At 36.7% G+C, this 26749-nt stretch overlaps 3 protein-coding genes across 3 annotated transcripts; 1 reads left to right on the top strand and 2 right to left on the bottom strand.

The window, feature by feature from the left end:
• Window positions 1-7797: 7797 nt before the first annotated feature.
• LOC128870098 (uncharacterized) lies at window positions 7798-8375 on the top strand. Its single transcript, XM_054112699.1, has 2 exons — window positions 7798-7953; window positions 8097-8375. The coding sequence occupies exons 1-2, from the start codon at window positions 7924-7926 to the stop codon at window positions 8373-8375; spliced, it is 309 nt and encodes a 102-aa protein (XP_053968674.1). The 5' UTR covers window positions 7798-7923.
• Window positions 8376-8431: 56 nt separating this feature from the next.
• Window positions 8432-8947, bottom strand: LOC128870097 (putative nuclease HARBI1; the record flags this gene model as incomplete). Its single annotated transcript, XM_054112698.1, has 1 exon — window positions 8432-8947. A coding segment is annotated over one exon (516 nt), but the record flags the coding sequence as incomplete, so codon positions are not given.
• A 63-nt stretch (window positions 8948-9010) lies between these two features.
• LOC128869206 (putative nuclease HARBI1) lies at window positions 9011-9699 on the bottom strand. The gene is made up of 3 exons (XM_054111733.1): window positions 9482-9699; window positions 9233-9446; window positions 9011-9170 (listed from the first exon to the last, which is right to left on the bottom strand). Exons 1-3 carry the CDS (start codon window positions 9642-9644, stop codon window positions 9011-9013), a joined length of 537 nt encoding a protein of 178 aa, XP_053967708.1. The 5' UTR covers window positions 9645-9699.
• Between the last annotated feature and the right edge of the window lie 17050 nt (window positions 9700-26749).

The following is a 26749-nucleotide window of genomic DNA, read 5'->3' as shown; positions in this document are numbered from 1 at the left end:
ACTTTCATTCATAAAACGAGCCGCCCATATGCCAATTTTCTCGACAATTCGAAAATAGTCAATATTGGAATATTTCGCGTAGAATTACAGGTATCCCTCGTATAACGCGATAGTTACGTTCCAGAAGAATTGCGCGTTATGTAATTCCGCGTTATCTAAAACATAGTTTTCATATAAATTTGGGGGTTATGTTCCAATAGATTTTTTTTTTTTTTAAATACATACAAAATAACAGATGCATATATATTTCAACTCAATAATAAAGTTCAGACTTTCTTGTACAATTAAAAACACAAAACAAAAAATTTAAAAACAAATTAAGGATTTATTAAAAACTTTATTGTTATTCTTCAAACTTCATATGGTAATTAATCTGTTTCACTGTCTTCAAAGATCTTTGCACGTGGGCGTTTTGGGGGAGCAATAGCTTCATCAGAAGATATTTCTTCAACATAGTTTTCACTATCCGTCGATAGAGGCATCAGTATGAACTTCAGTTTGAAACTTTTGATTAAAAATGCTTAGAACCGGTTTTTCGCTTAGACATTTTTTTAGTGTTTGAAACGATTCGATTTCTCTGTCTTTCATTTCGAATTTTACATTTTGCTTCGTTAAGTCACTGAGCGGTTTTGCTATCACCGAGAAATTTCTAACAAATTTTCGAAAATATCCCGCAAGGCCCAAAAACCCCTGTAATTGTTTCAAATTTTGTGGTATTTTGTATTTTGTTACAGCTTCAATTTTCTCTGGCGATGGCGATAGCTTTCGATTTTCTACAACATGCCCTAAAAATTCTACTTTTGTTTTTAAAAATTGACACTTCTTAAAATTTATATCGAGTCCATAGTCCTTGCAAACTTGCATTACTTCTTCTAAATTTTTTAAAGCACTTTCTTCGTTTTGAGCAGGGATAATCACATCGTCCATATAAAGTAACACGGTACCTCTACGCACCAAGTCTCTAAAAATTGCATTTATATGCCTCTGGAAAACACTCGGAGAATTCGACAACCCGAAAGGCACTTTCAAAAATTGATACTGACCGTTGTGTGTTACGAAAGCTGTGTATTTACGACTAGACTCAGCTATGGACACATGGAAAAACCCGTTTCGTAAGTCAATTGTAGAAAAAATTTTAGCATTTTGTAATTGGTCAAGTTGATCTTCAATTAAAGGTAAAGGAAAATGATCCTTTATCATCACTTTATTTAGTCTTCGAAAGTCGATACACAGTCTTGGCGTACCATCACGCTTCTTTACCAACACAACCGGACTACAAAATTCAGAATCCGAGGCTTCTATTATGCCATCACTTAACCACTGTTCCACCTGACTGTCTACAATGAGTTTTTCAGCTATAGGTAAACGTCGCGGCCTCGAAAATATTGGCGACTCATCTTTTAAAATAATTTTCATTTCAACATTTGTAAATTTTTGTTTATTTGGTTGATAAGTTTTTACCATGTCGCGCACCTTTTGTTTTGATCCTATTTGGACCATTTCACCGATATCAATTTCTTTTTCGTCTGCAGCTATGTCAATTTTCATCATAAAAAACTTTGAATTATCATCACTGTCATTTTCTACTTTTTTGATATGCAACCCTTCACGATCTATCTTCACTTCAGCGTAAGCACAAAAGTTCTCTCCAATTATCACTTCACAATCCAGGAATTTCGAAGGTACAACCAAAAATTCTAGTTCATATATTTCGCCGTCTATCTCAATTTTATATTTCAACGCACCCATTGGCTTTACTGCATTTTTAGTGTCACACTCACCGAAGCCATATAGTGAAATATTACATTCCTTTAAATAAGGTTTATTCAACACATTATACACACTCTCAGTAATGAGGCTAAACTTACTCCCCGTATCAAATAATGCTATTAATTTTTTATCATTCATTATTACATCTTTGTTCATTATGCTTCGTTTTCCTGTAATAAGTCGTGTGTTTCGCTGAGCGCCTTTATTTAAACTCTTATTGTTTGTGCAATTTTTAGCAATATGACCATACTCATTACACTGAAAACACTTTGCCCCCTTTTCTCTACTCTCACAATTAACGCTTTTGTGGCCTTTCGCCCCGCAATTGTAGCATTTAAGTTCATTTCTTTCGGTTTTGTTCACCATCCCCTTTTTTATAATTTCTTTAGTATCGTCTGTTTTCACTTTTTCACGTATTCCCTCATAACATCGAAGCTTTTCCTTAAATTCACGAATATTTTTTGCGCCATATAGAACTGTCTTACTCACACTCATATCGCGTATACCATCAATTACGTATTGAATCAAAGCATTTTCTTCAATGTTTCCTCTTGCTGCTAACTCTTTCATACAAAAAAAATATTCCTGCACGTTCTCCTCTCTCTTCATCTTTCTTTCTGTCAACTGCTTGTGCAAATGAGCGCTATTTACCACAGCTTGAAATTCATCTATTAATGCCTTTTTCAGTTTACACCACGATGTGATTCCCCTTTCACTTAAAATGAACATTCTTGCTAAACCTTTCAGCGACTTCTTTGCGAACACAAATTTTTGAAATTCATCCCAACGCATGAGGGTAGCAGTTTCTTCAAATTCATTTACCCACACATCTATTGGCAATTTGTCAGTACCATCAAACGGCCTTACTGAGTCTTCAATATCACGAAAATTTATTGCAAACCGCGACATTTGCATTGGCATTTCGTTTTCGTTAACTTCACTTGCACTTATACTTGCTTCTCGTTCGTCACAAATACGCCTTCTTTCCCGTCGTTCAGCAGTTTTGTGAGCTTCTTTCCTACCTTCGTTGCCGTCGATAGAAAAAAAACAATCGTCGTTTCTCCTATTCCGCAATGTAGAACAAGCACGTTGTTCTGCGCCGTCGTAGTTGTTGGCTGCCTCGTCTTCGCTGCCAACGCCGTCGTCGTCATCGTCGTCATCGTCGTGATTTTCTGCACCGCTTGCTACGAGTAAGCGTCCCTTCTGCAAATTGTGAAATATGTGTATTTTCACATCAGCCACATTGTAGTCGATCCCCAAAACGTTACAAATGGTGACTAGGTCACGCTCGCTTAAATTCGCATCCACGTATCGAGATTTAACTTCGAATTCCGCGCTGCCTTCGTTATAGGCGAAGCCACAGAACGCTCTAAGTCGTTGGCGGTTACTTCTGTCGCCTTCGCTTTCAAAAATATACTTATGCAGCGTCGTGATTTTGGCCTTACTGCCACTGCGCAGGCTACTTCTAATTAAATCGCCAAGACATGCCATTCTTTTCTTTATCCTTTTCCTTTTCCTTTTCCCGGACGAGCCCCCAAAATATAGGTTTGAACGTTTTATTCAAATTTAAGAAATTTTACAATATAGGTTTGAACGTCTTATTGAAATTTTACAATGTGAGTTTATAAATTTGATTTGAGGAATTCATAAATTTTATTGAGGAACCGCCTTCTACGCCAGTTGAAACACAAGTGCCCTTCTACACAGTTGAAACCCAAGTGCCTCGTTTGCCGTTGTTGTCAACCAGGGTTGTTGTCAACCATTCCCACATCTATTCTATCTATCTAAGGCAAAAAAGGGCAATTCCCGGTTTACATTAAAAATACATTACATGTTATAAATATGTGGTACGCAAATTAGTGTTATCAGGTTTTATAATTATGTATTTTCCCCTTCGCGTTATATAAGCCTAAATTTCGCGTTGTACTGAAACCTAATTTTTCCAAATCGCGTTACATCGAAACCGCGTTGTATAAGACCGCGTTATACAAGGGATACCTGTATTTGCCAATATTTGATAAATCTTGAATTTTTGTCAAGTCGAGTACCCGCGGCATCGTACATACATATGTATGCATCAATATATGTATGTAAATATGTCTTTCTAAATGCTCGATAGCCGCAGCTGCTGTGCGCGCATGAGCATACAGTAAGTTGCAGAAGAAAACAAGTAGCTTAAAAAAAAGGCCTGATTCGAACATTTTAATACTAAGAGAAAATTTGGAAACAATTATTTTATGTTAACTGATAGTAGGCAAATAGTTAATTAGTAGATTACTTTACGTATGTAGTTCTTGAAATGATAAAAAGTGCACAAAACCTATTCATATATCTGCAAAGTTAGAAACTTACTCTGAAATCAGAGCATTTGAAGGTGCCTGTAAACATGTCAAGGTTACTGTACATACAATGCTGTGCCTATGAATGTGCGCTGTGCCTTTGAATGCGCGCTGGATTTCTTAAGAAGTTTTACCGTTTTATTTTGAGCTGTGGCTGGTGAGCATACATACACACAGCTTATACATATGCGCAAATGTATATAAATTCACAAATTTACATTTGCATATGCCATCTTCCTGTGCGCCTGGCAATGAAGCGTTTTCTATAGAGGATTTTGATTCAGTTGAAGGGAATTCAACAAAGTTTTACAGACAATCAGACAGACAGACATAACATATGTATATAATTTTGGATGATTTGGAAAATTCAAATATATTCATATCAAAAAGCTACCAACATTCTATGCTTCTAATCACCAACAAATCCTTATCGACTGCTGCTAAATTTACAGAATTCAGCCCCTTACTGTTAACTTTGGTGAAAAATGTGGCTGTGGTGTATCTCGTGCGCAAAATGAGTACCCCTGAAAATTCCATACGTTCCTGTCATTGAGACTTCTCTATACATTAACGTTCTCTGACTATTATTAGATGTGATAGGACTACGAAGACTCGAGGAGGTGGCATTGCTTTATATTTTAAATATAATTTTAAATGGAAAGAGATCTGCAGATCAAATCATTTTCAAGAAGTCGAATACATTTTTGTTGAATTTTATGATAATAATACCAAATGTCTTTTTGCATGCTAGGGTTGTAAGCAATAGAAATGACCTCTCAGTGATATTTGATAAATTAGCGGAATTTCACATCTCCTATGAACATATCATTGTGTGTGGTGATTTAAATGTAGACCTTCTTTGTGATAATTTTTCTTCCAGGAGTTTGATAGATAGTTTCCAATCATTAGGAATTTCCTTAATCAATGAATATGCTACTCGCTTTGCACCCCACTGCAAACCAAGTCTTTTGGATGTATTTTGCGTCAGTGACAGAGATTACGTCAGTCATAGTGATCAGCTTCCTATGGCTGGGGTTTCTGACCCCGAGTTGATATTCTTATCTTACAACATCCAGTTCAACAGACACAATCGAGTAAAGGAGTTATTTTTTAGAGACTTTAAGCTTATTCAACATGATCTCTTAAATAAGGAGGCTGCCGAGTTTAATTGGAATATGTGTCAGTTATTCACAACAATGGATGAAAAACTACAACATTTCAATGTTTTCGTCAGCCATTTATTTGATAGGTTTGTTCCGTTGCGTAAAGTTAAAGTCCATGGAAACAGGAAACCATGGTTTACATGTGAGGTATTGTTTTTAATTAGAGAGCGTAGTAAAGCATATAAGAAATGGAAAAATGAGAGAAACACTCACTTGTGGCAAAAATATCGTGTAGCAAGAAATAAAGTAACTGCAATCACTAGAGATGCTTAAAGGGCATATCTACAATGGAAGCTCAATGATAGTTTACCTCCGAAAGTCCTATGGAAAAACCTTAGAACCTTAGGCGTCTGAGGAGAGGATAAGCCCGTGTGCAGTTTGGTCCCAGAAATCATAAATACTCACTTTCTAGCATCTAACATGGCTCCACTCAACATACCTGTAAAAGTTCCTCTACGAGAGCGTGCTGAAGACGCAACAGAGATGGATTTGATACAGTGTGTACATACTGCATTAGATACTATTGATCACAACATTTTACTGCAAAAATTGTGCTATCACTATAAGTTTGGAGCATTTTCTCTGCAATTAATAAAAAGTTACCGTTCGAATCGGCTACAACAAGTTAAGTGTGGTGATAACTACTCAAGCCAAAAACCAATTACGTCAGGTGTGCCGCAGGGCTCTATTTTAGGTCCAATTTTATTTTGCATTTTTATTAATGATATTGTTGAGTGTTGCCAAAATTCGTCGATTTATCTCTATGCTGATGACACCCAGATCTACCTGTCAAGGCCAATAGGTCTTATTGAGGATTTGATAGCAAGGCTTAATGAAGACCTCTCTCGAATTTCTAACTGGACCAAATCTAACAACTTGAAATTAAATGAGTCAAAGACGAAGGCGATTGCTATTTCTCATTCAAAGTATGACCTTAGCTCTGCCGCCAATATTACTTAATGAAGTAAATATTAACTTTGATGAGATAGTAACTAACCTGGGTTTCAGAATAAATTCAAGATTATCATGCGTTGACCATGTAAACTTTGTTGTAAACAAGGTATATAATATTCTTAGAAAGCTATATTGTGCTGCCTACTTAAATCCACGGCAAACTAAATTAAAACTTGTTAGATCACTCATTGTTCCTCATGTATCATACGCGGAATTAATATATTGCAGGCTTGATAATAATTCGAAACATAAATTGCAAATCGCTTTAAATAATGCAGCGCGTTTCGTGTTTGATAAAAGGAAATATGACCATATATCTATCTACTCAAAACAGATTCTCGATCATAACCTCGACTCGTATCTCAAAATACGCTCTCTTTTGTTCCTGCATAAATTAATATACACACAAAAGCCATTGTACCTGTACAAAAACATTAAACAATGCCAGTGCACCCGAACATTGAATCTGATTGTTCCGAGCTACACTTACTTGGAATCAGAACGCATGTTCTTTGTTAGTGCCATAAAACTATGGAATTCTATACAACCTACAATAAAGCTTATAAAACAAGCAACGTGTTTTAAAACTGCAGTTTCTAACTACTTCTAACCTTTAATTCCCCTTCCCTTCTCCCATTCCCACCGTCTTTCTCTTTTTCTCAATTAGTATTCTAAGTTTTAGTCTATAAGTTTAATAGTTAAAATAGTTTTAAAATTTAAGTAGCATTTTTATGTATACCATCCTCGTATTCTAGAATTATAACATGTACTACCCACAAGACTTTTGCCCGATTTCTGTAGGCGAATCTCATCTCAAGTCACTAAAATTGAGATTATAAATTAGTGACTCTTTTTGTGACTTGAGACGATTTTGCTATTCAGTAAGGGAACGTCATAAGAATTTCACCAAATATCATGGTGAAAATAAATAGAGTCAGTCAGCTGATGGCACGTATCGGCTAGAGATAGTCAAAAAGTTTAGCAAAAATTCCCTTATCGATTCCATATGTAATGGAATTTTTTAAACTCATTTATCACGCGAAATTCTTCATCAAAAACATAAAGAATATGAATATTACTAAGCTCATACAAAATAACGTTTTTAATTTCTGTTTTATAAACCTTTTACCTGAATCGGATTATCAACAATTCAATTGAGACAAACAAAATTAGTAATCGATAAATGTTGAATTGCATCTTTATATACAATCCGTTGAAATGAACGAGCTGGGTAAGTTGTAAAATAAAAGAAATTTCCTGATTTCTTTTAAAATATGTATCATTTGTTTTACAGATATACATTGAAAAACTAAGCGGACAAGCAAGGAGCAATTAGATTGCTATCTTACTTTTGTTAGGAGCCATCCGGAGATCAAACTCCACAAAAACGATCCAACGTGCCCAAAAAGAATTGAGGAGCTGTGGAAGGAGATCGCAGAGCAGCTTAACGCTCTTAAAGGCCCGAAACGATCAGCGGCTGAATGGAAAGATGTATGTTTTTAATATCCCAAACAAATTGCTTAATAAAATATTTATTTTACAGTTGCGTCAACCATTGGAAAAACCAAGTTCGAAGCAGAGCTAGGAAGTCAAAGGCTGATCGACTAGTGACAGGTGGAGGTCCCCGGTTGCAAGAGGAGTTGACAGAGAGGGAGAATCTCGCTTTGGAAACGCTCGGGTCAGTCGTGGTCGACGGAATGCCAGATATTCCAAATATTGGGGCCGAGGTAAATAGACGTGTACATATATATATATATATATATATATATACATATATGTGTTCATTTCAATGATAAAAGGTCATAAAATGAACATTTTTGAATTGAAAAAATTTGCACATTAATAACTTAACTACTTTTTAATTTTTCAGAGCGAAATAGTAATTACAAACGACCCCGTGACTCCTTCTGTGGAATCAACCGACGAATCAGTTAACAGTCCACGACCTTCACGTCGCCGCAAAACAGATTCGGATGAGTTAATCAAAAAAATGATTAAATCTATGAACGAAAGGAATGAGGAAGAAAGAAAATTTAGAGAGCGAAGTCTTAACTGCATGGAACAGTTTTGTGACTCCATGAACAACGTGGCCAATGCTATTCTAGCTTTATCGCAAGCCGTTGTCAATAAAGATTATAATAATAAATAAAATAAAGTTTATATATGTTATGTTATAATTCATGAATTTTATTTTTTACAAAAGTTTTACAGTGTAAGTGCGTTCATGCAATTTTGCCGCGCCCTTCTGCCTTCAGAATAATATTCTGTTGACCTTATTGGTTCACTATTTTCATCATTCGATGGGTCTTCTGGTGGCATGGCCTCATCAGTGAATATGCCACGTTTTTGCAGCATATTGTGGAATATTACACATGTATAGATGATAGCTGCCGCATTTTTGTGCGAATATCTAAGAACGCGCTCTTTGGATAGACACCGAAATCGTGATTTCAGGACTCCAAAGGCACGTTCAATTGTGTTCCTTGCTTTTATATGTGTTTTATTGAAAATCTCTTCGCTAGCGGAAGAAGGTGTTGCTATTGGTGTTAGTAGCCATGGCTCCAAAGGATAACCTGAATCACCTAAAAGCCATTTAAATGCCCCCACAATGTGTTCCCTGATGAGTTTGATTCTCACCGGCGAAGTTGTCCATATACCGACGTCATGACAAGATCCTGGGAATCGTGCATTGACGTTTTGAAAAATTAGTTCGTCGTTGCAAATCTAGGAATGGGGTTATTAGTTATAAACATTACAAAATGTTGATAAACCAGTATTTATTTTTTATAAACTCACGGCTTCAACATTAATGCTGTAGTATCCCTTGCGATTCATATACTCATGAGGTACTACTCCAGCAATTAAAGATTGCGGGGAAAGTATTGCAATATGTGTGCAGTCAATAGCACCTATGACGCCTTTTATTCCGAATTTGTTATGGAAGCTGCAAATTTTAAGCCGTTGAAATGGTGCAAATGCATATTTTGTACCATGTTTAAAACTTACCCCCTCTTTATGCTGTTGTAATGCTCCGCCTCATTGGGAAAACTAATTTCAAAGTGTTTGTGTTCCACTACCATCTTGCAAATTTGCTCAATACATCTCGACACGCTTGGTTGACTCATTGCCGAGAAGTGGCAGTTTCCAATAACGCTTTGGTAGGAGCCATTTGCCAGAAAATATAGTACTGAAACAAACTGAAAGTAATATGTTGTAATGCCTACCTATATATTTTTATTAATATATCAAGCCCACCCGAAGTTCTCGAATTCCGCTCAAACTTGTCAAGTGGTTTGAGATCTTGAATAAGTTCCCAGCAGAAGGATTTCGGGAATCTTAAAAACCTCCTGAAAACGTCTTCTTCCAGAAGGAATGGGTCTTCCGTGCTGCGTAAACTTGCCAGAATCCGTCTACGCATGTTTCTAAAACGTCAATAAATACACAATTATTCGTGTTCTTAAGAAATTTTTACCCAAAACATATTACTTCGCTTCATTTTCGCGTTTTTTTTGCAATATATACAATATAAAATAATTAATTCCTCTTCCATATTTTTCGTTTTGTGAGCTGCTCAGAAGTAGATCACTAATTAGTGACTTTTTTTTGAGACTAATGACGTGAGATTGCTTACTGAATACCAACTAGTCTCAAAATCAAATTTCACCACGAAAAGTCTCAATTAGTGACTTGAGACTGCTTACAGAATTCGGGCATTTATCTTACTATGTACTAAACAAATCAAATAAATTAAAAAATTGAAACTGAAATTATGTTAAGTTTGTTATGTTATGTTATGTTATGCTATGTTATGTTATGTTATGTTATGTTATGTTATGTTATATTATGTTACGTTATGTTATGTTATGTTATGTTATGTTATGTTATGTTATGTTATGTTATGTTATGTTATGTTATGTTATGTTATGTTATGTTATGTTATGTTGTGTTATGTTATGTTATGTTATGTTATGTTATGTTATGTTATGTTATGTTATGTTATGTTATGTTATGTTATGTTATGTTATGTTATGTTATGTTATGTTATGTTATGTTATGTTATGTTATGTTATGTTATGTTATGTTATGTTATTTTATGTTATGTTATGTTATGTTATGTTATGTTATGTTATGTTATGTTATGTTATGTTATGTTATTTTATGTTATGTTATGTTATGTTATGTTATGTTATGTTATGTTATGTTATGTTATGTTATGTTATGTTATGTTATGTTATGTTATGTTATATTATGTTATGTTATGTTATGTTATGTGGTGTTATGTAGTGTTTTATTATATTTTGGCTTGTGTGCGTTATTATGTTTATATACATAACAATGATGTGTTGATATATATATTATTGTTGTTATGTCTATATAAAAATAAATATAATAATGATGCTTATATATGTTATTATAATTTTTATGTACAAATAAATATAACAATAATATTTAAATAATTGGTTATTTGTATATATATATATATAAAAATATAAATAATGATATACAAATATAAAAAAATGATACATAATATAGTTATATACCGAATTTATAATTAGTGACGATTAGTTGTTAATAATACCTGTTCTTTTAATGTTTTTATTATTAATTTATTATTATATATGAAGGACAAAATGTATGGTAATATTTGCCACATACCTTATAAGATATGTTGTATACTAATATATATATGTATGTATATGGATTACGGCGGCCGCCGTAGCCGAATGGGTTGGTGCGTGATTACCATTCAGAATTCACAGAGAGATCGTTGGTTCGAATCTCGGTGAAACACCAAAATTAAGAAACACATTTTTCTAATAGCGGTCGCCTTCGGCAGGCAATGGCAAACATCCGAATGTATTTCTGCCATGAAAACATTCCTCATAAAAATATCTGCCGTTCGGAGTCGGCTTGAAACTGTAGGTCCCTGCATTTGTGGATATTTTCTTCAGTTCGCACTCAACGTAAGCGTGTTGGTGGTTTGATGTCCAATAATGTAAATTTGGTTCTAAATTTTGTCACAATAGCTCGAATAGCCGCTTCAGTGGGTCGATTAAACTGACCATAAACTCTCTTAACAGAACACGCATTTTTATAATAAAAGCATTGTTCGTTTGTAAGACGATTCATGGTTAAATTATAGACCAAACTGAAGATGTGTGACAGTGAAACAAAACACGAAACGTGCGTCAGCTGTTTAAACCAACTGTTTAAAAATATAATAGCTAAAATATCACCCGTTATATGTATAATCCATACATATGTACGTACATATATTATAAGTCGCCATACATAGATGTTCCCGGGTATGTTCTCGCCATAGCAAAAATATCACCATTTACCATATTCGGAACAATTCTATATTGCGAAGTTAAGAATATATGTATATATACATATACTAGCAAACCCGGCCCCCTTCGCTGGGCACACTAAAATAGAATAGATATGGTTTAGAACAGAAAATATATGATTTTCATATTATTTATTTCTTTATTCTTTATTCAAGCGCTTTGGCATAAACAATATTTTTTGTTTTTCTATTTGTTTTTGAGTAAATATAAAATATAAATTGAAAATCAGGAAAAAAGAAGATTGTTTTTAAATTTCAAATCAACGCATATGAATAAACAATCGTCTTTTTTCCTGATCATCCATGAATTTTTCGTTTCAATTTATATGTTTTATTAAGCATTGGAGCTTTTTTAACCATTATCCATTTATATTTTTCAAAAAAAAAAAAACGAAAAAAAATTTCTTTTCCACGAATACATAATTTCATTCGGATTTCACATTAAATTCTCAAATTTCGTAAGAAATTATTCACTGTTCCAAAATCCACTCCAAAAAAATTCACAAACAATTTTTACATGTTGCACTTACGTTTTTTCCTTATGGCATCCAAATCAGAAAGAAATATTGACACATTGTAACTCACACTGTCAATTTGACAGTTCAGTTCCGCCCCAAGCGTTAAAAAAGTATGCGACATTATGGCTGGTTCAAAAGAACGCTGTACCCGTTGCCAGTGCTCCGAATACAACCAAACTTTACGAAACCCATTTTCAATACTTACTTAACAATGTGCGTAAGTTTGGTTTAATTCGGTGCAAAGACACGGCGGGTCCACGTTTTGGCATATATTTCGAGACCCTAGTCATCAATAGGTATGAAAATTACCCCGTATTAAAGCACTTATCAACAGCTTTCATTTGATACCCATATTGTACATACACAACCAAAGGTTACCCGGGTCCACATTTTGACCTATATCTCGAGACCCCAGTCACGGAGCGGCATGAAAAATACTCTGTACTAAAGCATTCACCAACAGCTTTCATTTGATACCCATATTGTACATACACGCCAGAAGGTTACCCGGGTCCCCGTTTTGACCTATATCTCGAGACCCTATCTACCAATAGGTATTCAAACTATACGGAAATCATCTTCAATACCTACTTAACAATGTTTGTAAGTTTGGTTTAATTCGGTTCAAAGACACGGCGGGTCCACGTTTTGGCATATATTTCGAGACCCTTGTCATCAATAGGTATGAAAATTACCCCGTATTAAAGCACTTATCAACAGCTTTCATTTGATATCCATATTGTACAAACACATTCTAGGGTCCACGTTTTGGTCTCTATCTCGAGACCCTAGTCACGGAGCGGATGGAAATACTCTGAACTAAAGCATTCACCAACAGCTTCCATTTGATATCCACATTGTACATACACATCCGAAGGTTACCCGGGTCCACGTTTTGACCTATATCTCGAGACCCTATCTACCAATAGGTATCCAAACTATACGGAAACCATCTTCAATACCTCCTTAACAATGTGTGTAAGTTTGGTTTAATTCGGTGCAACGACACGGCGGGTCCACGTTTTGGCATATATTTCGAGACCCTAGTCATCAATAGGTATGAAAATTACCCCGTATTAAAGCACTTATCAACAGCTTTCATTTGATACCCATATTGTACATACACAACCAAAGGTTACCCGGGTCCACGTTTTGGTCTCTATCTCGAGACCCTAGTCACGGAGCGGCATGAAAAATACTCTGGACTAAAGCATTCACCAACAGCTTCCATTTGATACCCATGTTGCGCGTATTTTTCAAGCGCGGCAGTCGTATTGTTTCAAATTCAAACACAAATTTCCAACAGCGTCCGTACGCTTTAAAACTTTTTGTATTTCTCTCTTATTTCTTACGACTACCCCGATTTACACCAAGTGACACATATTTATAGCTAGTCAGAGTGGCCTGATATTACAGTTAGATTTAGTAAATATGTAATAAATAGCAATAGAATGTATGTTACTGTAATTATGCTTACTGTATGTATAAATGCAAATAATGAGAGATGCTCATAACATAACAGAAATAAAGTGCAAGTGAGAAAGAATGCGAATATGAGAATAATGGCAACATACAAAAATAAGAGAATGATATTTACTGCTCGGCCGTACTTTTCGTCGGTAACAACCCATATTGTACATACACATCCGAAGGTTACCCGCGTCCACGTTTTGACCTATATCTCGAGCCCTATTTCCAAAATAAAATATAATCCATGTTACTCGTGGATGATGTAGCTTTCGAATGGTGAAAGAATTTTTCAAATCGGTTAAGTAGTTTTTGAGTCTATTCATTACAAACAAACAAAGTTTTCCTCTTTATAATATTAGTATGGATACACATCCGAAGGTTACCCGGGTCCACGTTTTGACCTATATCTCGAGACCCTATCTACCAATAGGTATCCAAACTATACGGAAACCATCTTCAATACCTCCTTAACAATGTGTGTAAGTTTGGTTTAATGCCGTGCAAAGACACGGCGGGTCCACGTTTTGGCATATATTTCGAGACCCTAGTTATCAATAGGTATAAAAATTACCCCGTATTAAAGCACTTATCAACAGCTTTCATTTGATACCCATATTGTACATACGCAACCAAAGGTTACCCGGGTCCACGTTTTGGTCTCTATCTCGAGACCCTAGTCACGGAGCGGCATGAAAAATACTCTGGACTAAAGCATTCACCAACAGCTTCCATTTGATACCCATATTGTACATACACATCCGAAGGTTACCCGGGTCCACGTTTTGACCTATATCTCGAGCCCTATTTCCAAAATAAAATATAATCCATGTTACTCGTGGATGATGTAGCTTTCGAATGGTGAAAGAATTTTTAAAATCGGTCCAGTAGTTTTTGAGCCTATTCAGTACAAACAAACAAACAAACAAAGTTTTCCTCTTTATAATATTAGTATAGATGGAATTCAGTACATACATAGATACATATGTACATACGTTCGAAATGAAATAATGCGAGCGATTCGTAAATACATACATACATACGTCACCATACGATGTAATTCAACATTAATGAGGTGTGGTGAGATTATCGCTTAACGCCTGTTGCTTCATTCGGTTGACAGCGAACAAACACACAAACAGCTTTATTGGAAAAACAGCTGCTTTTGTTTAAACAATTTTGGTTAAATAACAAATAAATCAATTATTTTTTTTGATGCAGAACGAAAGTAAATATTTCAAAGTTAAACTTCAAGAAAGTTTCATTTTAATTGGTTGATTCGTTTATGATTTATGGCCGTGAAAACAAAAAAATTTATGTTTTTTTGCCTCATTTTGACCGATTGCCACGCCCCCTTTATATATTTCTTCACATTATATAGATATAAACCTTCCTCTTCAATCAATCTATCTTTAAAAAAAAACCGCATCAAAATCCGTTGCGTAGCTTTAAAGATTTAAGCGTATAAGGGGACATAGGGACAGAAAAAGCGACTTTGTTTTATAATATGTAGTGATATGTATATTAGGTTGGATTAAAAACATTTTTTTTGAAATTTTTATTTCGGCCTATGCGGGAAAGTTGCCTCCTATAAAGACAATCAAATGTTTATATGGAGTCATGTCAAAATTTTGAGCGCGAATACTGCCACACGTCCTTCAAAATTCTTTCATAGTTGCAAAGAACTTCGATTGTGTTCATATTATATTACAAAAAAAAAATTGTATACGAACCTTGTTAAGCTTCTTATGTGTGAAAAACTCTACAAACGAAATTTTTGTCTATTTTCAATATTTAGCGAAATATATTGAAAAATATTAAAACTGATATATCGAGCCATTGATTACGCAAATTTCATAAAAATTAGCTTGTTGTCAAACTTTTTATGTTCTTTTAAATACTTTAAACACACTTTTTTGAATATCGATTCATTGAAAGTTTGTAAAGCTTTTATTATTAACTTTTAATTTGGGCGCTCTCACATCACTGACGCATTGTCCCATCTCTACTATAAGTGTGTATAAGACATAAAATTTAAAATTATTAGCTTGTTCTCATATAAATATTATGGCTTTACGTAGTGAATTATTATGTCCAGTATTTGGACATGGACGGGTGTTTAAACCTAATGTTTTACCTAGTTACGAAGATGTAATTCTATGTTATTTGTCGATTAGTGAGAATAAGAAAAATCAAATTAAAAATCTTGCAAGTGAGACTTCCGTGGCATCTCAAAATTTATTAGATATTTGGAAACTAGCTTCTATTCCTACAATAGAGCCTCGATCAGTTGTTCGAAAAATAAAACAGTATCATGATAAATACCGTACTTTACTCAAATCGTACAAATCTAGAAAAGACCAAAATTCTTATCAAGAGAAAATGCAAAATTTTAGAAAGGAAGCTCAATTTCTTTTCGATATTGCATCATGTAAATGCGAGAACTTTGATTCATATAGGTGTGCAATACCAGAAAAAGTACCAATTCTTGAAAGATTATTTGACTGACCAGCACACAGTAAGGAAAATGGGAATTGGTGGCACAGACGTGAAGAATTCCATAAAGTTGAAGAAAAAAATGGAAAGAAGAAAATCAAAATAAAAAAATGGATGAACCAACTTTCTCTGGTAATCAGCATAATGATAACGAAATGGTACCTTCAGAACCTATACCAGTGATATCGTCTGAGCCTTTGGAGGAGATTGCAGTGTCAAAAAAATTAAAAATTGCTTCCATGGCTACCGTAGCTAATACAGCTGCCAGATACGGTATATCAGATAGATCTTCAGCACCTCTCGTGACAGCTACACTTCAAGATGTTGGATTAGTAACGAAAGATGATTTAAGTAAAGTTGTTGACAGAAATAAAATAAGGCGTTTCCGTACTGTACAGAGAAATATTTTAAGTAATACGCCTTCGTTAATCTCGGGACCATTTGCGCTTTAATTTGATGGGAGAAAGGACAAAACTTATGCAATGGTTGATGGTTGTAGAAAAATTACTATTGAGGAGCACATAAGTTTAGTAAACCGAAGAATTTTGGGCATATTACAGTAAAAAGCGGAAAAGCAAAAATGGTGAGTATGAAAATTAAAGAATTTTCTGATAGAAAAAGCCTTGATAACAATAACGTGGTTGCGGTTGGATGTGATGGAACTGTTTTGAACACAGGTTTTAAAGGAGGAGTAATACGATATTTAGAAGAAAGTCTTCAATAACCCTTACAATGGTTCATCTGCCAATTACATGCCAATGAACCTTCGCTTAGACATTTGTTTGAATACATTGATGGCTCCACGTCTGAAAGCTTTAATGGTGAAATAGGGAAAAAATTCAAGGATTGTGAGAAGCTTTCTTTCGTCAATTATAAACCAATTATATTTCACTACCAGATATATCCAGTAAAAATGATTTAAGTACGGATCAAAAATACCTATTTGATATTTGTGGTGCTATTATAAGTGGGCATTGCAACGAAAGCTGAAAAAAGAAAAACCCCGGAAAAATTGTTCATTCCAGGTGGCTTACTATTAAAAAAAAAAGTTATTACGCTTTAAAACAATTCATCCCTTAATTTTTCGCGTAATTTTGTTTATAACTTTTTTATTATTAATTTTACAATAAAAAGTTTTGAACGAAAGTTGTAGATAATATTATTATCTACAAAAAAGTATTTAACAAAATTTTCGTAACTTTCGAAATTCACGAGATAATCGCAAAAACCAGTTGCACCCTTATTTCCAAGATGGCGGCCGCAGGACACAACCCCCGACCCCGAAAACTCAAACTTAAGTTCACAGTGATGGGCTTTACATAATTAAACCATAAACTCGCATACTCCTAAAATTACTAAGTTAAATCTTCTTTTGACTGGACTATATAGCGAATAGAATTTTAAGACTGTATATATCAACAAGGCGGCCGCCGTAGCCGAATGGGTTGGTGCGTGATTACCATTCGGAATTCACAGAGAGAACGTTGGTTCGAATCTCGGCGAAACACCAAAATTAAGAAAAACATTTTTCTAATAGCGGTCGCCCCTCCGCAGGCAATGGCAAACCTCCGAGTGTATTTCTGCCATGAAAAAGCTCCTCATAAAAATATCTGCCGTTCGGAGTCGGCTTGAAACTGTAGGTCCCTCCATTTGTGGAACAACTTCAAGACGCACACCACAAATAGGAGGAGGAGCTCGGCCAAATACCCAAAAAGGGTGTACGCGCCAATTATATGTATATATATATATGTATCAACAAGTCATCATTGTATGTAGTTTTAGTCATCATGTAAAAGTTTGTGCACCAATGTGGTTTGAAATAAAAACTAAACCAAGTTCCATATATGGGTCAAAACATTTACATTCAACTATAGTCCAATTGAGATATCTACCAGAAAGTCTAAAAAAGATAGTGAACTCTGTAATTCAAAGAAATAGTTTTTTCGGACATGTTGTTGGCAATGTTGGTTGATGAAAGAATGGACGTGAAGGTTTTAACGTTAGAAAAAATAATTAAGAGTAGAGAAACACCCGGTGTAAGCATAAGATTTTTTAAAATACCAAAATTTAATTTTAGTGCAAAAGGCTACACGAAAATGATTAACTAGAATGATGTTACACTTACTGAGCCACCACACGTAACGAAAATAAGCACAGATGTACATAATGAATGCAAACAATCACCCCAAAATGAAGATGCACTAATTTTGTCTACGGTAAAAAAGTACCCATACCACACTCAAGCCACAGAAAGATGTGTTAAACTGGTAACTGAATCATCAACTGTTGTTTGTGGAGAAACTAGTAGAGATTAATTTATTAGAATTTGAATTTGAATTTGAAGAGGTCGAGCCAAGGAGCACCAGGAGATTTGGTGGCTCCTAAGACACTCAGGCTAAAAAGCCCATTGTATTTAAAGCTCTGGAAAGGGGGTAGATAGTTAAGGAGGGAGGGAGAAAAGTATCAGAGAAAGAGATAGGAAAGAATAGAGACAGAGATAGAGATAGTTAGTCCTGTGAGAATTTTCCAGATTCTTTGGCGAATCTGTAAATATCCTCCAGTTTTAGAGAACGAATATTACTCATTCCCATGACATCGGAACCCAATACCCGTAGTCGCGCTCTAGCAAAGGCAGGACACTCACAGAGAAAGTGCTCAGTGCTATCCGCCTCCTCCAAGCAGGGCAGGCATACCGGGTCCTCGATGATTCCAATGGTGGTCATATGCTGACCCCATGGGTTGTGTCCTGTAATGATGCCGACCATCAACCGAATGTCTTTCCTTCTAAGTTTTAGTAGAAAGTTTGACAGTTTTCTGTTCGGACTTGTCACAAAACACTTTGCAGTTCTGCAGCGTTCTAGACCGGACCATCGCTCTTTATGTAGATTGCCTACATAATCGTTGATCCAGTTCTTGATTCCTGCGGGACTGATTCCGATTATTGGCTCTGGCCCCTGTGGGGGCACCGCTGATCCACGGTTGGCCAATTCGTCGGCAATTTCGTTTCCTTGAACACCGGAGTGTCCCGGAACCCATATAAGTACAAGCCTGTTTTGTCTTGCGACAGAATTAAGCTTCTTCTTACATTCTTGAACAATCTTCGAGGTTTGCTTCGCGTTCTCCAGGGCCTTCAATGCAGCCTGACTGTCACTGAAGACTCCAATCTGTTTCCCGCTCCATCTCCTCTCGATTATCCATTCGGCTACTTTTAGGATGGCAAAAACTTCTGTTTGGAAAACAGTTGCCATTCCCCCCATAGCATAGTGATACTTATTACTATCGTTTAAGTACCATCCGGCTCCAGACCCTATTTCAGTCTTGGACCCATCGGTAAAGAAAATATCCGTCAAACCTCCCTGCATGCATTCTGGATTGCTGACATCAAATTTCCTTCCGAACGAAACTGTGGGTATCAGGTCATCTTTAGGTGCCAAAAACAGTGGATACTGCTCCGACAGCAACTTAAAGATTTCTCTGTGTCCCGAAGTTCCATCTTCGTACCAGAAACCATATTTATGGAGTCTACACATTGCTTTTATTGCTTCCTGTTGTATCTTAAGATCCAGGGGGAGCAGATTAAGCATAGCATTTAGGGCATCACCAGAGGTTGTACTCATGGCACCCGTGATGCATAAACATACACTTCTTTGCAGCCTGTATAGTTCCCGGATTGTGGACTTAACCATGCTCCGTCGCCACCAGACCACAGAAGCGTAAGTGATGATTGGTCTGATAAGTGCCGTGTATATCCATAGGACCACAGCAGGTTTCAGACCCCAAGTTTTGCCAAAGGCTCTACGGCATTGCTGAAAAATCTTCAATGCACGATTCACCTTCAGTGAAACGTGTGTCTCCCAGGTCAGCTTCTTATCCAAGATTACTCCTAGATATTTAACTTCGTTGGAAAGACCAAGTGTCACACCTTTCAGTGTTGGAAGACTGAGTCCATCCAATTTCCGTTTTCTCGTAAACAAGACTATGGTTGTTTTGTTCGGATTAACGGAAAGACCTTGTCTCATGCACCAATCATCGATTTTGTCAAGGATACTCTGCACTTTCGTGCAAAGCCTCCTTAAGGATTTATCCGATGTTAGCGCACAGACGTCGTCCGCATATGCTTGGACGTGAAAGCCGAGTTCCTGCATCTCCGCTAATAGGGAGTCTACGACGAAGCACCACAGCAGCGGGGAAAGAACACCCCCTTGGGGACATCCTTGCTTGGCCTTGACTGTGATTTGCTCGTCATCGCTCCCACCAGCGGTTAACAGCCTCTCAGAGAGCATGGAGTATATCCATTTTATAATTGCTTGATTAACTCCGTGTCGTTCGGCAGAAGAACATATCGAGCCGAAAGTGGCATTATCAAAAGCCCCCTCAATGTCCACGAACACGCCCATTGTGTATTCGTCAGCTTCCAGCCCAGCTTCAATCTTGCTAACAAGATCGTGTAAGGCTGATTCACATGATTTTCCACTCTGGTAGGCGTGTTGATTTCTACTAAGTGGACTTCTCGGCAATACCCCCACTCGAATATGTTTCTCCACCACTCGTTCCAGACTTTTCAACATGAACGATGTCAAACTGATTGGTCTGAAACTTTTTGCTAGGGAATAGTCATCTTTTCCTGGTTTTGGAATAAATACTACTCTTACGCGTCGCCATTGGGATGGTATATAACCAAATGCAAGACAGGCTGTGAAGATCCTTTTCAGGGCCTCAATCAGCCTGTCTCCTCCTTTTTTAAGCATTACTGGATATATTCCGTCAGGTCCAGGGGACTTAAAGTTGTCAAAGGAAGATAAGGAAAACCTTATCGATTCCCTTGTCACTATCCGACTAGCAATATACCAGCTGTACCTAGAGGTTCCACCGTTGCCACCGTCATTGTTCATGCCACTCTCAGCTTCAGAGAGAGTTCTACTACCCGGAAAATGGGTTTCGAGTAGAGCATTAAACGTTTCCGATTTGGAAATGGTGTATGAACCATCAGGTTTTCGAATGGAATCCAGCCTTACTGAGCGGTCTAAATGAAGGACCTTACAAAGTCTCGCTGTTTCCCTCATTTCTTCGACGTTACTGCAGAAATTTCTATAGGATTCAAGTTTGGCTTGCCGTACTTTTTTCTTATATTCTCTCTGTGTAAGTCGATGATTGGCCCAGTCCTCTTCTGTTTTGGTCTTCAAGGCCTTATTAAGAAGTTTCCTGGACCGTACACGAAGCTTCGACAGTTCAGGGTTCCACCAAGGAACCGCTTTCCCCTGTCTGCTTTGCCTGAGTGGACACAGTTCCTCAAAGCAATTGATTAAAGTACCTTCTAATTTCTTAGTAGCATCTTCAATCATTTCTGCTGATTTGAGTTTTTTCAGGTTTGGTAATCGCTCTGTTACAAACTCACCATACCTGTCCCAGTCCACATTTCGAGGATTCCTACCGGAAGGTATTGATATTGTGTCAATTCCCAGTCGGAATTCGATAAGACGATGATCAGAAAGAGAGTCCTCTTCCAAAACTCGCCATCGGTTGATTTGATTTCCAACTGACCTATTGGTAAGTGTTAAATCAATCACCTCTTGTCTCCTTCTGGTCACAAAAGTTGGTTTGTTACCAGTGTTTTGGATGACCAAATCGGATGACAGGATAAAATCCAGTAACTTGAGACCTCTGGGGTTGCATTTGCTGCTTCCCCACACAATGTTCTGTGAATTTGCGTCACATCCCACTATTAGCCCCAGATTATTGGATTCTGCCTACTTGACCACTTCTCTTAGCTCCCTCGAAGGAGGTGGCTGTACAGAGTCATAGGGTAGGTAGGCCGAAACTATGATAGCTTCGACACTGTTCCCACTTTTTCAGTACTTTATTTTTGCAGCAACGATATCTCCAGAGCATAGCTCTTTTAACATCGTGTGTTCGATCAACCTCGGCATGATAATACATGCTCGCGGTCTCACATTCCCTTCACAATGAAGTATTTGTCCCCACGACATAGCACTTAGACCACAGATACGCTTGTGACATACCCATGGTTCTTGTATAAGTATTATGTGTGGGTTTGTTTGCAGTTTTGCATGCCTACGGCACAAGAGAGCCGTAGACGCTTTGCTATGCTGCAGATTAATCTGTGTAAATATTACTTCAGTCATGAGACTGAGTATATTTACGCTTTGTCCTCCACCTTATCCTGGACGCGGAACTGGATCCGCCCCAGATGTAGGTGAGGACGGCAACCGTACTTCGACTTAAGCACCTTGAGGGACCCAAGATCGATACCCAGTACCAGGTGGGAACCCGCCTCCGAAGTGGTAGCGGATTTCTGCCTGGTGCACGAGTATACTCTCCAGAGAGTCGTGTCAAGATCCTTATTCTGAACACGGATGCGTTTGAGGAGTTCTGCTGAATTACAGGAAGGACCCGGAATCCAGACACTCGCTCGTACCAGCCTTTCTTTGCTACTCTCAACAAGAATAAACTTGCTGTTTTCGCAGGCTGGAATCTTTGCTATAACTTTTTCTAGCCATTCTCGGGAAAAAGCATTGGAACAGTGCACCTTTACGATGCCGTCTACCACGCTTTTCCCCTCGAACGTCGGCGCGTCTTTCGACTTACCGATAGCTTTCCAAAGATAGCTGTCAAGATAGTCTTGTTGCCCTTTGGACAGTAGACCATCTTGTTTGTCGGTATGTATCTCCACCGTCATTGCCTTTGCTGCCATTCTCGCGAATGATTCGCCAGACGTTGACGGAAGAGTGTCATTCGACATTTGAGGTCCCTTAGCCTCTGCCTTGTCAGGCAAAGGTTTGTCTGCCTTGGATTGGGTCGAGGATGCAGGCATTTCCGAATTCCGTCTCTCGACTTTCCTCTTCTTTGCCTTTCTCCTCTTCCCGGTCGTTGGCACAGACCCCGTTTCGTTTCCGGAAGAGCGCAGCGCTACAGAGGAATCCTCTGTTCTGCCACGCTTTCCCGTTTCCGTTACAGGTGTCGAAGTTGACGGAGCTTGAGTCCTTGCCTTAGCTAGTGCTTCGGCTTGCCTCGCCTTCTGTCTCCTTCGTTTGATCTGCCTTGCGGTTAGACCAACACCTGCGTTCGAATCTCCAATAACTTCGGTCTTTTTACCGGTACTTACCTGATTCGCACCAGGTTTAACCGTTGTCAAAGACTTACTCGGTACCAGAGATCCGTCTGAGTCTACTGAGAGATTGTCCGCCATCTCCACATCCTCCACAACTTGTTCAGTTGCTTCAGATCGTTTCGACGGCGGTGTATCACTCACACTCACTCGGCTCTCCATTGGCATAGCCAATGTGCCATGTTTCACCACTAGTAGTTCGCTTCCTCCGGAACCCTGGGTGTCAGTTCCGGTCATAGGGGAGTGTGGGGTTCGGGCCTGCACATCCGATGCCCGAGCCGTCGATTGCTCGACGGGAGGATTTCCCAGAAGTGGGTTAATTTATTAGAGTGCGATTGGAATCTCGTAAAGCCATGCCAATATTTAACTCTATAAAATATTACAGTCTTTGTAAAGATTAATTTTAATTTTAATGCTTAAAAATGAAATTTGATACAATTTGAAATGAATTTGAATAAAAGAAATGTTTGAAATGCTATATTTTGTTACACTTATACCTTTTTTGATAAATATGTAGGAATTGTTATTGATTTCTTGACAATGATATGAAGGTTCTTGGTATTAAATGGCAGTTGAATTTTCATATTTTTCAATATATTTCGCTAAATATTGAAAATAGACAAACATTTCGTTTGTAGAGTTTTTCACACATAAATAGCTTAACAAGGTTGGTATACAATTTTTTTTTGTAATATGAGCACAATCGAAGTTCTTTGCAACTATGTCAGAATTTTACTCATTTGAAAGAATTTTGAAGGACGTGTGGTAGTATTTGCGCTCAAAATTTTGACATGACTCCATATAAACATTTGATTGTCTTTAAATGGGGCAACTTTCCCGCATAGGCTGAAATAAAAATTTCAAAAAACTCCATACAGTTTTGGATCCACCTTAATGTGTATGTATGTTATCTACATAAAAGCGTATATTTGAATATATAATAACATTATATAAACGTTACATATTTTTAAGAAGATTTAAAAAATAATAATTATCACGAACATAAAATTAAAATAAAAAATTAAAAGTGGATATATACAGAGATGCCGGTCTCAGGATTTGAACCTGGTGCCAATCAACTAAGGATCTTTTAAAAGCAATCATAGAGTAATTCAGTGAAGCAATAAAACATCGCAGTCAAAAGCGCTTCTCCAAGATTGCAACAAACGTATATATCGAATTCACACATCAACTGACTTCTAAAACAATTCCTGTATTTGCACCACAGCATGCCAAATTTTTCAATGTCCTGATCATTCCACATGATGCCGAATTATTCTCATACTTCGCAAATATGAGTCACGCAACAGGTTTCAGTGGCACCCCCCATACAAAATAATTTTTGTTCGAGATTGTGACTATGCTATTACTAACTCAATGATGCAATATATTATATAATAAATGTACGAACTAACACACAAGTATGCTTCTATTTATGTGCCAAAGCTGCAAGATTATTCAATTCTTTTTTGAATGAATTTGATTTAACATGAGTTAAAAAAAATTGTGTACACGATTTTCAATATTTTAAGAATTTTTCTTTAACCTCATAGAACAAAAAATTTAGTGAAATTTTTCGACGCATGTACGAAGCGCTTAAATTAGTCTCAGGAAAAGTCTCTGAGACTCAGTAGATTTTGCTCTTGCCGTTTAATACTTTATTTCTTATAATATATTTAATGAATTACAATGTAAAAGCGCGAAATAAATTCTTAAGTGAACTCTAAAAAAAAAAATTTGTAATATTTTTTTCACCTAATTCTCTTTTTGAACAAATTTGGGAACATATCTACCATATAAAAACGATTTTTTGGGAACATATCATCATGTAAAAAGAGAATTAGGTGTAATTCAGTGCGATTGATTGTAAACATAACAGCCTCTTTTCGAAAGATCGCCCTTAGCGGGCATTGGCAAGCATTAGAGTATATTTCTAACATGAAAAAACTCTTTTAAATAAAAAAATGTTTTAGAGAAAATGCTCCTGTTATTTATGCAACACGATTTCATTTATGAGGCTGCCCTGGATAACTTCGCAGTAGCGCATCTTATTAACTCAGTTTTCCAAGACCATGCTTATGGTTTATGGTTCTATCTCACTAATGATGTGCTCGATATTTGCCATGAGTCAAAAATTCGATTGTGGCATAAAGTTCACTTAGACCATGTCTTAAATTCCCGTCTACAAAAAATTTTTTATCATGCCTCCATGGCCCTTACGGTTGGCCGAAATATAATAGAATTTCTAGCAGTATTGTTGATGAAAAATGGGCCAATGATGTCTTCGCTGTGACAGTCTGAGGATGTATTGGTGTCTCGACGGGAGTATGTTTTCCGATCCCAAGATGCGCTAGTTTTAATGTTTTTAACATAGCTGCCGAAATGAAAATGCACTTCATCAAGAATGATGGTTTTTCGATAAGCGTATTGTTTGAGCTGCACAGCATCGACTTTGGAAAGAAGATTGCAATTTTTCCGCATACAGCGATTCATTCCATAATGCGGAGATGTGATATTTACTTTCCGTCAGGATTTTCAGCGCGAGAGAGCTACTACTGCCAAAATAAAATATGATTAAAAAAACCACTATATAGTCGTTAAAGTCGTATTGTATTTGTTATTGTTGTAATAATGGGGGAAGTCTTCATTATCGCATATACATACATCGGGCATATTCGTTTGTACGAGAACGAAATTGTTCTTATTTTCAATCAATAATCAATAAAATGTGTAAACTATTTTTTTTTTTGCTTGTAATTATTTAGAGAGCAGCTATGTTTATCTCTCCATAAACCTAAATAAAAAACTGCAGTAGTGATTTCTTTAGATTTATTAAGAAGATAAAAAAATGCCTAAACGAAAATACTTGTCGGCGAAAAAAATTAAATTCGTATTTGTCACAAAAATATATACTCAAATTGTAAAATCGGATTTCAAAGAAGCCGACTAATCACTAATCACTAATCAATTTTAAATTTATGAGACAGCTATAATTTAGATTAGCAAAATTTCATATTGAAGTTGTACAACTTTAAATTTTAACAGCCCAATAAGTATTAAAATTGATTGAAAAAGTCGGGTAGGAGTCTGTCTCCGATCCTCCAATTACCAGAAGGATATCGAGGTTTTTAGATCCCAGCCATTTCCCCTCAGGTTACTGTAAGAGGTTTTTTTTTGGCGGGATTTCAGTGAAATAGAACTGAATATACTTATAATTTTAAAAGGAGTGAGTATTAACTTTTAAATACTAACTATTAAACGACTTTGCTAAGTGACTCAGGTAGACCGTCACGTCGGAACGTGACGACATAACCCGCAGGATCTTTATCCGCTGCGCTATGTCTGCTAAAAGTTCGTTTCAATAATAATGGTTTCACCCCTTACAGCGGATGTTGCACCGTCTTACTGGAAAGTCAAATATTTGGATATAATATGTCTCGCATTGGCGGTAACTTTCGGCCCATGTAAACTTTGCTAAATGCATTATCCAATGATGCAAACATCACGAAGCGGTAATTTTTTTTTTATATGATGGAGTCGCAAGAGCATCGCTTAATCGTATAATA

The sequence above is a fragment of the Anastrepha ludens genome, chromosome X (genome assembly GCF_028408465.1).
Source record: "Anastrepha ludens isolate Willacy chromosome X, idAnaLude1.1, whole genome shotgun sequence".
In the NCBI taxonomy this organism is placed as follows: Eukaryota; Metazoa; Arthropoda; class Insecta; order Diptera; family Tephritidae; genus Anastrepha; species Anastrepha ludens.
This window is presented reverse-complemented; position numbering and strand designations above follow the sequence as displayed.